This window comes from Gorilla gorilla, chromosome 13, assembly GCF_029281585.2.
Source record: "Gorilla gorilla gorilla isolate KB3781 chromosome 13, NHGRI_mGorGor1-v2.1_pri, whole genome shotgun sequence".
Classification (NCBI taxonomy): domain Eukaryota; kingdom Metazoa; phylum Chordata; class Mammalia; order Primates; family Hominidae; genus Gorilla; species Gorilla gorilla.
Genome location: NC_073237.2, coordinates 70,929,800 through 70,945,522, shown reverse-complemented (window position 1 = coordinate 70,945,522; position 15,723 = coordinate 70,929,800). Strand labels below are relative to the sequence as shown.

Sequence of the window (15,723 nt, the reverse complement as noted above, 5' to 3'; positions counted from 1 at the left end):
TTTGGATTGTCAGATTGGGTTTAGGGGTATAAAGTTTTGTGGATACTCTTTACCCTCATTCTTATTAGGAGTTCTGTTCCTTAGGGAACATAGCACTTTAGGGAAATGAGATAATCAATCAGAAACATGATTTTACTAGTGATAAGGAAATAAAATTTCACTTCTCAAGAAGTTCTTGATAGGAGAAAAATAGTACAAGTAACAGTGAACATTTTTTCAGCTTCCTAGGGGGCAGACACTTTGCTAAGCAGTTTGTGTCCAGTAGTTAATTTAATCCTCCCAGTAACCCTGTAAGATTAGGCCCATTATTATTCACAATTTCAGATGATAAAACTGAGGTTCAAAGAGATTAAGGGAGGTATCCAGGTCACCCAATTTCAAGCTCTAGGTTATTTTTCTAAGGAAGTCAGTTTCATAGGGTGAAAGTCTATAAGGATTACATTTTCTTATGAAAGGTTTAGCATATTGTAAAACCTACAGATGATAGCAAAAATCTTTTTAAAACATAACCAGCTAGAAAACATGAGTTTTCACAAGTAGAAATACACTAAAATTTACAAATTTTATATAATTTTAAAATAATCTTCCCACAAGGTTAGTTGCTTTCAAGCAAACAGAAGCATGGTTGATTAGAGAATGATCTCAGAAATCGCTGGATTGTGCCCAAATCTTACTGGCTGGCCTGGAACATTTCCACCAATGGAAATCAGCCTCCTCACCACTTGTATTTTATAAGAGATTCACTTTAGGTGCTGATTCCTGTTTTGATAAATTTTAGCTTTACATTGCACCTATGTTACCTTTTTAGGCTTTAGTGTCATCTTTTTTTCAAAGGTAAATTTTATTGAAGACTTATATACGTTTAGAAAATTCACATACCATAAGCATACATCTCAAAGAATTTTCACAACTGAATACACAGGTGTAACCATCACCCAGATCAAGAATTTGGTGGTTTCTATTCTACTGTTTATAAGTAGAATAAAAGTATAAGTATGTGGCCGGGCATGGTGGCTCACGCCTGTAATCCCAGCACTTTGGGAGGCTGAGGTGGGCAGATCATCTAAGGTCGGGAGACGGAGACCAGCCTGACCAACATGGAGAAACCCGGTCTCTACTAAAAATGCAAAATTAGCCGGGCGTGGTGGCACATGCCTGTAGTCCAGCTAGTAGGAACACAAACTTTGGCTCAGCATTAATCCTGTTCTGACCATGTATGGACTGTGCAAACTCTGACAGATGACATAATTGGTTTGAACATCAGTGTACTCATTGATGTAAATGAGGATAAAATGTAAAACGAGGCTACGAGGATAACACTTTTCTTTTATAATTGCTGAGAATTACAGAAAATAAAATTAGAATATCTGCTATATACAAGTGGTAAATGAATGACAGATGCCACTATCAGTAACTGTGAACACACCACTAAAACAATCATTTGAGGCCTAGAAGTTTATTATAACAGAGGGTTTGTGGGAAACAGTGCATTAACTAAAATTTTCAAACATTTCTGAACAATTTTTATAGTGCATTTAATTTACATGATTTTTTGAGAATTAAAATATTTAATTTTTTTATATTTAGTTTTTATATATCTTCATATATTTGGGGGTACAAGTACAGATTTTTTTTACATGCTTTTTTTTTTTCTTTGAGATAGAGTTAAGCTCTGTTGCCCAGGCTTGAGTGCAGTGGCGTGATCTCGGCTCACTGCAACCTCTGCCTCTCAGGTTCAAACGATTCTTCTGCCTCAGCCTCCCTAGTAGCTGAGATTACAGGCATGCACCACCAAACCCGGCTAATTTTTGTATTTTTAGTAGAGATGGGATTTCACCGTGTTGGCCAGGCTGGTCTCGAACTCTTAATCTCAGGTCATCTGCCCACCTCCACCCGCCAAAGAGCTGGGATTACAGGCGTGAGCCACCGTGCCCAGCCAGATTTTTTACTTGCCAGTATTGCTTAGTGGTGAAGTATGGGCTCATGACGTTTAATTTACTACAGAGTGACTGTGAGTTTTAAATTAAGAAATTAGAATTTAATTATTATTTTCTTGAATTTCTAAGAAAATGAAATCTCCATTTGCTAAACGAATTTTGTTTCTTCTTTTGAGGTGTTGGAGAAAATTTGACAGATCCATCTGTTATAAAACCTGAAGTCAAACAGTAAGTTAATTTATGTGTTATCATTTAGAAAATTGCATTTAACACATAGTAAATGGTTTTAAAAATAATTTACAAACATATATGTTCCCTGCCTAGATCCTAGAAAGGTTTTTACATAGCTTATGTATATAGACCAAAAACAATAAAATTATAAAAAAGCATAGGTTAGGAAATGGGGGGAAAATATGGAAATATGTAAAATGATATTAAATCTGCAGTTAGATTTGTACACATAAATGGAAATTATAAGGACTAATGCAAATTTGACTGAGTTCCCAATGTGTAAGTTTAGCCTCTGTGGCTTTGATATGAGAGCAGTGTCATAGGAGAAGCACAGTTTCCTTTTTTGTCTTCACAATGGAGTCATTGCATCTTATCATGGGCAGCATCTTCCATCATATGCTTATAAAATGAAAGCTAGGGGCATAAAGTGTGCTATTTAGTAACAGCAAATCTTATGAGAGGACAAAACAATGGAGCTTAAATATGAAGTATCAGATTATCTGACTTAAATAAGAGCTGAAGTTTAAATTCTATAGAGAGATGACTCATCAACCTGTCCCTTGAATTCCCTTGGATATTTTATCCCAGAAGCAGGTTTTTGGGAAGACTTGGCAGTAAAGGATCTCAGGTTGTATTCTTCTATTAAAGGTGGGGTAGAGGCCGGGCGCGGTGGCTCACGCCTGTAATCCCAGCACTTTGGGAGGCCGAGGCGGGTGGATCACGAGGTCAGGAGATCGAGACCATCCTGGCTAACACGGTGAAACCCCGTCTCTACTAAAAATACTAAAAATTAGCCGGGCGTGGTGGCGGGCGCCTGTAGTCCCAGCTACTCTGGAGGCTGAGGCAGGAGAATGGCGTGAACCCAGGAGGCGGAGCTTGCAGTGAGCCGAGATCGCGCCACTGCACTCCAGCCTGGGCGACAGAGCGAGACTCCGCCTCAAAAAAAAAAAAAAAAAAAGGTGGGGTAGAAAGAAGTGATAGTGAGGGTTAAACACTGATCAATATGGCTGGCAACAATGGTTCTCAAATAAGAGCTTACATCACAATCACCAGGAGAGCCTGTTAAAACACAGATTGCTGGGCCCCACTCCCAGAGTTTCTGCTTCAGTAGGTTTGGGGTAGGGCCAAATAATCTGCATTTCTTACAAGTTCCCAGGGAATTATGATGCTGCTGGTCCAGAGACCACTCTTGAGAACTGCCAGCATACATTTTTACTTCTTAATTGTCATAATTGTCTATACTTGACCCCTGGGTGGTAGTTTTATATATATATATATAAAACTACATAAGTGGGCAATCAATAAAATCTGAAATTTTTACTTTCCCTCCCCAAGAACTCATAAATATTCACTGCTTTAGTGCTGTGTTATTTTACTGAGTGATTTAATCTAAACATGTAGGCTTCTATGCAAAGAGGCCCATCTAAAAGTGTATTAGATATTTAATTGGACTAGGTGAACTAGAGAAAATAAAGGTGATCCATATTGAACATACACATCTAATTCCTATGATAGTTATTTGACTGTGGAGACCATGTTACCACTCTTATATACATAAAGACTTTATTATTTTTCACTTTAGCTCTGCTAAAGTGTTTTTAGCTAAGAATATTATTTCTTCAGTAGTCCTGTGTGCCTAAGGGTTAGTAGTAGGAATCTTGTACTAAAAGTACTTTATAATTTTGCAGTGGAAATTTTTTGCATATATAATAAACCAAGTTTATGTATACCCCATCTATCATTTATTAAATTTTGACCTTGGCATATGTCACTTAATATGACCTGAATATTCTATCATTTAGAATTCTAAGATTATATTATCCCACTTGACAGGTAGGTATTTAATTGCATGCTGTAGGCCAGTGGGCCTCAATTTCTATTAAAGTCACCTAGGGAACTTAAAAACAAAAGCCAAGGATTGGCATCAAATTGGAATCTCTGAAGATAGGGCCCTGATATCTGTATTTTTTAAAAGTTTCTCATGTGATTCTATGGGCAACCAGGGTTGAAAAACTCTGTCTTAGGGCGACTTTATTTTCTTATGACTTAAGGATAGGAACTCTGGAAACTGATAGGATGGCTTCATTGTGGCCTTCCTGGTTTTGTGGGGTTACCCAATTTTGGATGCAATTGGCCTTCATGGTCAAGATAACAAGAAGCACTATTTTCCCATGATCATGGGGAATTACGTCTGATTAGTTCAATGGGGCTCACATTTCGAATGCCTTACATGTCTGAAGCACTTGCTACACGAAGCATGGGACATGGACCAACAAGGTGAGCATCACCGGGAAGATGGTTAGACATGCAAAATCTCAGGACCCTCCCCAGAAATACTGAATCAAAATCTGAATTTCCACAAGATCCTCAGGTGATCCGGTGTAAATTAAAGTTTGGGAAGCACTGATTTAAGCAAGTGCTTTCACGGGTTATTTATTTTAGCCTTTGCAACAACAATGAAAGGAAGCATTTTCAATCCCAGTTCAAAAATGAGAAAACTTAGGCTCAGTGAAGATGGTAACATTCCTATGAGGAGAAGGGGTCAATGAAAGGATAACCCTCTACCAAAAGAGAAGATATTCTTGTGGTATAAATTCTCATATTGTTTCTAATGCTTATTGTCTCTTAACTTTCCCTAACCTTCTGCCTTGGTTATTGGTCATTTGGGATTACAGTTTTTTAGCTTGCTGCTTTGATAGTTTTGGGCATTTGACAAGTATGAAACGATGATGAGATGTTCTTTAGTAAATCTATGTATAGATGGCACTAATTAGCGTTTCCTCGCATGTGGAACCAAGCTACCACCTGCTTTTCCTGTGTTGTGAAAAATCTGGAAAACAGCTACTTGTATTTTTTTTAAAACCTGGTTATCTAAGACTGCAAGGCTCTAGGCGTGCTGTAGGGGGTAGATGCAAATGAATTTCCTTACAACTCTCCTTCATTCTCCCTTACACTGGGAGTGGTCGAACTCCTGCTACATGCATTTGGTATTAATTTTGATTCTTTTGTCTTAACTTTCCCAAAGCTCATAGAGGGAAATCATTTAACTTACAGGTTTTATCTGAGATTCAGTGTTGCATCTCTAAGTTGGGGGTTTTTATGTTTTACTGGGAGAAAGAAATGGCAGGTATGGAAAGCAAATGAGTGAAATATTCTAACAGGGTCATGTTGGAGAGACTATGAAAAGGCATTCTTCAATTTAAACGACTAAAATAACACTGTGTTTCACTTTATTGGCATCGTAGAATCCTGGTCTAAATGCTGAGTGCTTCGACTTTTTTTGCTACCTTCAGTTTCACCTTATTGAAGTGGTTCCTTACCAGATGGACAGAGAGAGAGGAATAGTTAACAAGAGGCAGCTTATGCAGCCGGGTAAATACCCCCAGAGCTGTACTCTGTAAGAGCGATTGAGTGACCAGGAAAGTTAATCCTGGGTGTCTGTTCACTTTGTCTTCCCAAGAGATTTCCTCCACCTACTCGCCTCGGAGCAAAGAGGCAATCTGAGATCAAACTGACATCAGCCCTCATTCTGAGCTTGGCACATCTTCAGAGCAGCTACTGTTATTCTGCCAAAAGGAAGTGGAAATTGAGATAAATGTTTCAATCCTTGGATGGAAAAAAGTCCATTTTTACACCACGTCCCTTTTGAAAAACCGCATTCCTTAGAAGCAAAGTTTATTGTTTCCTTTTGTGATAGTTTGCTTTTCTTTTTTCTTAAGACGTGGTATTTAAGAGCAGTAATTGAGTTCAGATTTTAAAATGTGCTGTTTCCACTCTGCATGTCATTAAAATAAAATATTAGCTTTCATAAAGTTTCTTGGGAAATGTTTCTGGTGTGCTCTGCTCTGTGGTGTGCAGTGTCAAAATCCAAAGAATGATGGTCGCCTTTGATATGATAACGGATGAACACTGATCTTAGAATCTGCTAGGGATTTGTTATGATTATAGAGTATTCAAAAGGTGCCTTATATATACTGATTCTATTTGTAACTCTGTCACCTACATCGAGCATATGTACTTTACTTCCACCAACACATTGTGTCATAGTCTTGTCTTTCCACAAAAAGCCCAGCTCTAGCAGTTTGCAGGAGAGCAAGTGGCTTTGAAAGAGCCATGAGTAAGGATCTAGGGTTTAGTCAGGAATTTGTTTTTGAGGACGGTTATTTTCAGAAAAGTATATGGGTTTGAAACAATGTCTATGCATCGTTTTAGTAGGCGTTTCCCAAAAGCAAATGTATTTTACTTTATATCTTACCTTTGGGGTATTCTAGTAGAACATTTGGTAATGAATGTCACTCTTTCACCCCATACGCATTAAAAAGGATTTCGCTGTATTTTGTTTTAATGTGGTACATAGAAAATTCACTCTTCTATCAGATTAGCGTTGAAATGCCGTTGAAATGCGTTTCACAGTAGGTCTTGGAGTTGGGAACAAAGATTTAAGTGCATTTGAATTTTAAATTTGCAAACCTAACATTGTTGTTTCCCCAAAGTGCTCTGTTTTTTGTTGGCTCCTTCAAGTTTACTGGGTTACTATGGGATACTGTTCGGTATCTCGGAGAATCCTAGTTGAGCTCCTTTTTCTTAGCTGTGATCTAATTGATATTCTGATATTTCCTCTAGATCAAGAGGAATGGTGTTTGGACCGGCCAATTTGGGGGAAGATGCAATTAGAAACTTCATTGCAAAACATCATTGTAACTCCTGCTGCCGGAAGCTCAAACTCCCGGGTATGCCACTAACAGTTCTATTTTTCTCTAAGTAAATCTCTCATAGAACAACATCCTTTGTAACCTGGGATAAAGTAGAAAATCGTAATCACATTTTTATCTCATTCACCGTCATTCGCAGAGCCTGACTTTCTGACTGCAAAATTTTCAAGTCTCTAAAGGGATTAAAAGGACAGGGATTTACTTTAGGTTCTGCCAAAATGTGATAAAACAACTTGGGGCCCAATACTTGTCACAGTCACTCCAAAAGAAAAGTTCCACCAACTTAAATGGGATGAAATCTGACCGAGGCAGGTCTTTGCCCCCGCCCCACCCCCCACATTTGGGTCCTGCCAGCTGCCGATGGCCACAGCGTGTTGCCCACAGCATTTCTATTCTATTCTAATTTCGCCATTGGGTACTTGGGAGGGTGTGGTATGGAGGGAAATGACACCCTCAATTAAAGTAGTGCCTTTCTGGATATTAGCCCTTTGTCAGATGAGTAGGTTGCGAAAATTTTCTCCCATGTTGTAGGTTGCCTGTTCACTCTGATGGTAGTTTCTTTTGCTGTGCAGAAGCTCTTTAGTTTAATTAGATCCCATTTGTCAATTTTGGCTTTTGTTGCCATTGCTTTTGATGTTTTGGACATGAAGTCCTTGCCCACGCCTATGTCCTGAATGGTAATGCCTAGGTTTTCTTCTAGGGTTTTTATGGTTTTAGGTCTAAGGTTTAAATCTTTAATCCATCTTGAATTGATTTTTGTATAAGGTGTAAGGAAGGGATCCAGTTTCAGCTTTCTACATATGGCTAGCCAGTTTTCCCAGCACCATTTATTAAATAGGGAATCCTTTCCCCAAACAACCCCATCAAAAAGTGGGCGAAGGACATGAACAGACACTTCTCAAAAGAAGACATTTATGCAGCCAAAAAACACATGAAAAAATGCTCATCATCACTGGCCATCAGAGAAATGCAAATCAAAACCACTATGAGATATCATCTCACACCAGTTAGAATGGCAATCATTAAAAAGTCAGGAAACAACAGGTGCTGGAGAGGATGTGGAGAAATAGGAACACTTTTACACTGTTGGTGGGACTGTAAACTAGTTCAACCATTGTGGAAGTCAGTGTGGCGATTCCTCAGGGATCTAGAACTAGAAATACCATTTGACCCAGCCATCCCATTACTGGGTATATACCCAAAGGACTATAAATCATGCTGCTATAAAGACACATGCACACGTATGTTTATTGCGGCATTATTCACAATAGCAAAGACTTGGAACCAACCCAAATGTCCAACAATGATAGACTGGATTAAGAAAATGTGGCACATATACACCATGGAATACTATGCAGCCATAAAAAATGATGAGTTCATGTCCTTTGTAGGGACATGGATGAAATTGGAAACCATCATTCTCAGTAAACTATCGCAAGAACAAAAAACCAAACACCGCATATTCTCACTCATAGGTGGGAATTGAACAATGAGATCACATGGACACAGGAAGGGGAATATCACACTCTGGGGACTGTTGTGGGGTGGGGGGAGGGGGGAGGGATAGCATTGGGAGATATACCACCAGCATGGCACATGTATACATATGTAACCTGCACAATGTGCACATGTACCCTAAAACTTAAAGTATAATAAAAAAAAAAAAAAAAAAAAAAAAAAATAAAGTAGTGCCTTTCACTGTAAAAATCTGCTACTTTGAACACACATTGCAACATATATTTTTTTAAATCTGATTTGATAATATGACATGCTTAAAAATTCCTATTATAAAAGCAAGCAGCTGGAGGCCTGTGCCCTCCAAATGGGCAGTCCTGGCTCTGTTTCATTCCTTTCTTTTGTCCCAGAAGGGAAGCATCATGTGTGCCTCAGCTTGCCCACTACTTTTGGTCACACCGGACTTGTCCTTACAGTGGGATTTCATGTATCTTAAGCTGAGTAGCTCTTCTTGCCTTATAATAAATGATCATACCCTGAATTTGAAGTCAGTAAAAGAGCACTATCCATCGTAACCTGGGATGGGACAGGTGTAAATTTATTACAAACGAAGGAGATTTCTTTTTTTTTCTTTTTCTTTTTTTTTTTTTTGAGACGGAGTCTCACTCTGTCACCCAGGCTGGAGCACAGTGGTGCAATTTCGGCTCACTACAACCTCCGCCTACCGGGTTCAAGCGATTCTCCTGCCTCAGCCTCCTGAATAGCTGGGATTACAGGTGCTCACTATCATGCCCAGCTAATTTTTTGTATTTTTTGTAGAGATGGGGTTTCACCATGTTGGCCAGGATGGTCTTGATCTCCTGACCTCATGATGCGCCCACCTCGGCCTCCCCAAAGTGCTGGGATTACAGGTTGGAGTTAGAGGTAGGGGGAGCTCTTGTGGTGAAGGCATAGAAAGACAGAGTTGGAGCAGGCTTCCAGTTCCACTGGGAATATAGTGGTCAGCCAGGGGTGGGGAGATCAAAATGCAGCAGTCAGAGAGCGGAGGGCCATAACTCTCACAACTGGCCAGGACTCACTCTCACAAATCACATACCTGATGTGAGCAAAGAGACTAGTGCACAGCCAAGCTGCCCACTGGCTTCTCTGGTCAAAAGGAGCTCAGGAAGGGGCTGGGACTGGACTGAGAGTCATCAGGACCTCCAGGTAAGGGCCCTCTGGAAGGCAGGAGCTGATAACGATCAGAGTCATTCCATGATGGCAGGCTGGAGTCCGGCTCATTCACTCAACATCCTCCGATACTGTCCTTTTCCCAGGTCTGATTCATTCCTACCCTGGAAGGGCAGCCTGCATTCTTGAAGACACAAGTACTACATCTAAGGAGCCAGGACACAGGGAGACTTGAGACAGAACTCACTACTTCCAATCCTTGAGCTCAGTTAGTGGTCCTGTACGATTAAGGTTGAGATAATTTTTTTATACTACACTGGTAGGTGTTTTTTGTTTGTTTGTTTGTTTTTTTGAGACAGAGTTTTGCTCTTGTCATCCAGGCTGGAGTGTAGTGGGGCAATCTCGGCTCACTGCAACCTCCGTCTCGCGGGTTCAAGTGATTCTCCTGCCTCAGCCTCCCTAATAGCTGGGATTACAGGCGCCCGCCACCACGCCCAGCTAATTTTTGTATTTTTAGTAGAGATGGGGTTTCACCACATTGGCCAGCCTGGTCTCGAACTCTTGACCTCAGGTTATCCACCCGCCTTGGTCTCCCAAAGTGCTGGGATTACAGGTGTGATATACTGGTAGGTTTTGAGTAATTCAATAATTCCACCACATCTAGTCCGAATTCATGTTTTCTTTCAAAACCTTAGTTTTTGACCAACATTTAAGTGGAAATAAGAAATATCCTTGTTTATTCAGACATTTGGTAATCTAAATAAAAAAAGAGTTTTGTCTGGAAAATAGGATTAGAGGTGATTTTTCATTTTTGTTTGACTACGTTTCCCTTCATATTTTTTTATATGAGAGGCAGTTTAGGATAGTATAAAGGGCATAGGCTCTGTAGCTAGAGAGGCTGAACTCAAACATTTTAATTCTGCTTTTTACCAGCTATATGACCTTGGGCTTCAGTTTCCTTGTCTGTAAACCAGGCATAATAGCACCTGTTTTATAAAGTTTGTGTGAAGATTGAATTAGGTAGTATATGTATTAGTCTGTTTTCATGCTGCTGATAAAGAAAATACCTGAGACTGGGCAATTTATTTAAAAAAGAGGTTTAATGAGCTTACAGTTCCACATGGCTGGGGAGGCCTCATAATCATGGCAGAAGGCAAGGAGGAGCAAGTCACGTCTTACCTGGATGGCAGCAGGCAAAGAGAGAGCTTGTGTAGGGAAACTCTCGTTTTTAAAACTATCAGATCTTGTGAGACTCATTCACTATCACAAGAACAGTGCAAGAAAGATCCACCCCCATAATTCAGTCACCTCCCACTGGATTCCCCCCATGACACGTGGGAATTGTGGGAGTTACAATTCAAGATGAAATTTGGGGTGGGGACACAGCCAAACCATATCAATTTACGTGTTCAATAAATGTTGATTGTTTTATTATTAATATATAATATGTATTAGTTTTATTTCCACATAATCCTCATTTAACATTAAAAAAATAAGAAATACATGTTCTAGGCTAGCAAATACAATAAGTACAGCACAAAAAGGTCACAAACATTTTAACTCCATTTTCCTCCATACGTGTCTTACAAAGGTTATGCCTATTAATATTTTCTTTTAACTTTTTTCTTTTCAAATGGAAGGAGGGCTTAGGAAGCATAGGATCTGATAACTGGATGGAGCTTTTATTGGCTGTACCAAACCTGAGGTGGAGCTTTTGTCACAGAAAACTGACCACTGAGATGAGGAGTCAGCCTTCTTGGCTGACCTCTCTGCCTCTGCCTGTCATTCAGTAGTAAAATGCCCCATTTCCCATTTGGTTTTACTTAACTCTGGCCAGATTATGCCTTATAGGGCACTGTGTATTGAAGCAAGCAACCAAGTCTTTCTTCCCTGCCCCCATAAACAGCACCCAAACAGCATAGGGAAGGGAGAGGGGGTATTGGGGTGGGAAAGGAGGCTTAATCTAGACATGGTTGAGGGTTTGAGTTCCACATATCTATGGTCTGAGGAAGAGGAGATCTCTCTGAACACTTGGCAAAGCCTAAAGTCCCAGTTGTCTTCATGAACAGTAGGTTCTTGGGGATCCACTATAACCTTTTTACTTGTCCTCCTTGCAGATTTAAAAAGAAATGACTATTCCCCTGAAAGGATAAATTCCACCTTTGGACTTGAGATAAAAATAGAATCAGCTGAGGAGCCTCCAGCAAGGGAGACAGGTAGAAATTCCCCAGAAGATGATATGCAACTATAAAAAGGGAGGAGCAAGAAGATCCCAGTGCTTGCCCTGCCTGCCAGGAACTCTGTGATAACATAGATTGATCAACGTGATGTTGATTACATCAGCATCTCCTTGGGACACGCCTTCTGAGCCTCACATCTCCTTCTGTTCAAAGGCCTCATTGGTATATGATCAATGGGTTCTCCTAGACACTGACCTCTGTCCAGGGCACTTTGCAGCTCCATCCTCAAGTTCCACACGAAGATGCTTGGATGAGTCAGCTGGGAATATTGTTCTTGTGTACCTCATTGCTTTAGCTGGTCACTTGGAACTTTGGAGCAGAATCCTGCACATTAAAGGATGGGGTTGGGGGGGATACTTATTTTATTTTCTCACTATGTATGCAGACTGGACCCCCTACTACTATTTGTCACCTCACCCACAGATTGTATTTATGTCTATATATATGTTCATAAAAAGTTATGTGATTTCCTCCTCTGTCTTTTCCACAACATAGGACTTTGAATAGCAATGATAGGAAAAACAATGGAACAAGGGTGGGTTTGCACAGATTGGAGCGCATTCCTGCACAAACTACCAAGTATACTGGTGAAATCTCGATGGGTTTCAGATATTGTCAGTGAATCATATGATGCCTGGATATTTCAGGTTTCTGTAAAAGAAAGGGAAACCTAAAACAAATACCCTTCCATATATAATATATATGGAATATGTATATTATATATATTTTTTATATATATAATATATATGGAATATGTATATTATATATATATTTTATATATATTATATATGGAATATGTATATTATATTATATATGGAATATGTATATTATATTATATATGGAATATGTATATTATATATATTATATATATAATATATATGGAATATGTATATTATATATATTATATATATAATATATATGGAATATGTATATTATATATATTATATATATAATATATATGGAATATGTATATTATATATATAATATATATGGAATATGTATATTATATATATTATATATATAATATATATGGAATATGTATATTATATATATTATATATATAATATATATGGAATATGTATATTATATATATTATATATATAATATATATGGAATATGTATATTATATATATTATATATATAATATATATGGAATATGTATATTATATATATTATATATATAATATATATGGAATATGTATATTATATATATTATATATATAATATATATGGAATATGTATATTATATATATTATATATATAATATATATGGAATATGTATATTATATATATTATATATATAATATATATGGAATATGTATATTATATATATTATATATATAATATATATGGAATATGTATATTATATATATTATATATATAATATATATGGAATATGTATATTATATATATTATATATAATATATATGGAATATGTATATTATATATATTATATATAATATATATGGAATATGTATATTATATATATTATATATAATATATATGGAATATGTATATTATATATATAATATATGGAATATGTATATTATATATATAAAATACATATGGAATATATATATTTTATATATATATATTTTTTTTTTGAGATGGAGTTTCACTCTTTTTACCCAGGCTGGAGTGCAATGATGCAATCTCACTGCAACCTCTGCCTCCCGGGCTTGAGCGATTCTTGTGTCTCAGTCTTCCGGGTAGCTGGGACTACAGGTGTGCACCACTATGCCTGGCTAATTTTGTATTTTTAGTAGAGATGGGGTTTCACCATGTTGGCCAGGCTGGTCTCAAACTCCTGACCTCAGATGATCCACCCGCCTTGGCTTCCCAAAGTGCTGGGATTACAGGCGTGAGTCACTGCGCCTGGCCTTTTTTTTTTTTTTTAAACAAGAGAACAAGAATATGAAGAACTGGAAATCATTAAGAAAGGGTTTCCCTTCCTTAAAGCCCAGGGGTACTATTAGTTAGGAGTTGACTAACTCAGCCTGTAAAATACCACTCCTCCCAAAGTTGTATATATTATATTGCAGGTTAAATTACTTTATGTCAGGTCCTATGAAGAAAGATACGGTTTCAGACTGAAAACATGTTTCACAGGTGTTTGCTTCCTTCCAGGGCAGAGTTCCCTATTCCCCTGGCATAAAGAATGTATATATATTTTGAAATATGGCTGAGAACATGTCATTGGTTTGTGAGGCCTAAGGTGAAGCACTCCTGGCAGCCACACTGTGTAGTGTATTTGAGGGATCAGTCATCCCTCTTGTATGCTGGGCCTGGTTGCCCTACCTCGAACAAGCACCAGCTTTTCACACAAGGAGAGATGGGGGGCTGGGAGTCCTCTCCCCATCCTATTGCATCTCCTTTCTTATTATAAGGTGCTCCAGTTCACAGGCAGCAAACCTCCTGGGTTTGAAAAATTCCAACTTATTTTTATCTTTAATCCTGACATTAGCTGACTTGCTAGTGAGCTTGCTTTAAAAATCTACACTCTTGCATTCTTAGATATACAGGGGAAATGTTGAATAGGAAGGTGGAAAACCAGGAATTTAGTTTGCCAATGATTGCCTCTGATTCTTGTAAGTTTGAGTTCCACAAGGGCTAATTTATTCCCCTTTTACTTGGGTTTTGGGGTGGTGGAAAGCGGGAAATTTGGGTGATTTGTTGATTAGCAATGAGGATAAAATGTTAATACTTTTTTGGGGGCTTAACAACTTTATCCTATTCTACAAATCAGTAAAGGAACAATTGGTACTCACCTCAGTGCTGCACTCAACTATGGAAAGAGGCAGAGTTTGCTTGCCCAATGGCCAAACTAAAGACATCAGTTCATTGGTCAAATATTTGTTACCTGGAATGGAACTTGAAAGCAAATACATTTGGATTTCATATTTCTGTGGTGTGCCTTTTCTTTTGTTGGTTTTAAGAGAAATCAACAGAATAACATTTTAAAAAGATGAACTGCCGAGCAAAAGTCGTTGTGGGAATACTTGCATGCAAATACCAGTGTGGCAGTCTTGACTTTGAGTGATCCATGACCACAAAAGGGTGGAGTGTTCATTCAGTCGGTTGATTTTATTCAACAGATATTAAGTGCCTTCTCTGAACTGCGTTAGTGATGAGGATGTAGTGGTGCACATGGCATGTCTTTGCCCTCAGAAAGCTTTGTCTCATGTTTCTTTTTGTTTGTTTGTTTTGTTCCATGTTTGGATTTCTAGCTAATGCTAAAGAAATTTAACTTCTAGCCAAATGTCAAATTCAGAAATGTGTTTCATATCCTATCTGCCAGTGGGCAGTAGGATTGGACTGGGTAAGAGAATTAGGACAAATAAGAAGCCATGGCTGGGGCTGGTTTTAGGATCTACTGAGGAAAAGCAGACCGCATAATCCTTGTCTGAGCACAAAGACCATATCACAGACAGGATCTGAATTTGACTTTGGCAACCAGAAAAGCAGCCGCATTCCAGAGAGACCTCTCCTGAAGGCATCCAGTGCATAGGATTTTCTTTGCTCAAGGCCATATGGTCCTGGAGTGACTCCTGCCCTATGCTATCTTAAAGCTTCTTAGAGCTCTGGGGAATGGAATCAGATACAATTTTGGATATTTTTGCCCTGTTGTTATTTTCTGCAGTTTTGCAAAACAAATACCGGGTGACTAAGAATTCCCAGCAACCATTTAGTCAATGCTTTCAAAGAATTTTTTTGAGTTGTTGTTGTTTGTTACTGTTGTTTTAGATGGGACCTATTGCTCTGGTTCTAGAAATCATGACACAGATTCCCTTGTTGTCTCTCGTTGTCCTTCTCAATTAGTCACCAACATCTGACACAAAGGAAGGCACATAATATGCTTTCAACAATATTTGTTGAAAGAAATAAATCTTCACATAATGGTGGATTTCATTCGCTAGGTAATAAATCAGATTTGAACTTTTAATCTAGAAGGAAATAATTACCAATTCCTTAAGACCC

The 15,723-nt window shown here is 38.2% G+C and overlaps 1 protein-coding gene across 1 annotated transcript in view; it reads left to right on the top strand.

Annotated features, from left to right (window-relative positions):
- TRPM6 (transient receptor potential cation channel subfamily M member 6) overlaps positions 1-12,416 on the top strand; it is a 165,530-nt gene extending 153,114 nt beyond the window's left edge. Inside the window, exons 37-39 of the mRNA XM_019034278.4 lie at positions 2,114-2,165; positions 6,792-6,898; positions 11,623-12,416. Of these exons, the coding sequence (XP_018889823.3) occupies positions 2,114-2,165; positions 6,792-6,898; positions 11,623-11,756 (293 nt within the window). The 3' untranslated portion in view covers positions 11,757-12,416. The remainder of the gene's footprint in view (positions 1-2,113; positions 2,166-6,791; positions 6,899-11,622) is intronic.
- Positions 12,417-15,723: the final 3,307 nt, after the last annotated feature.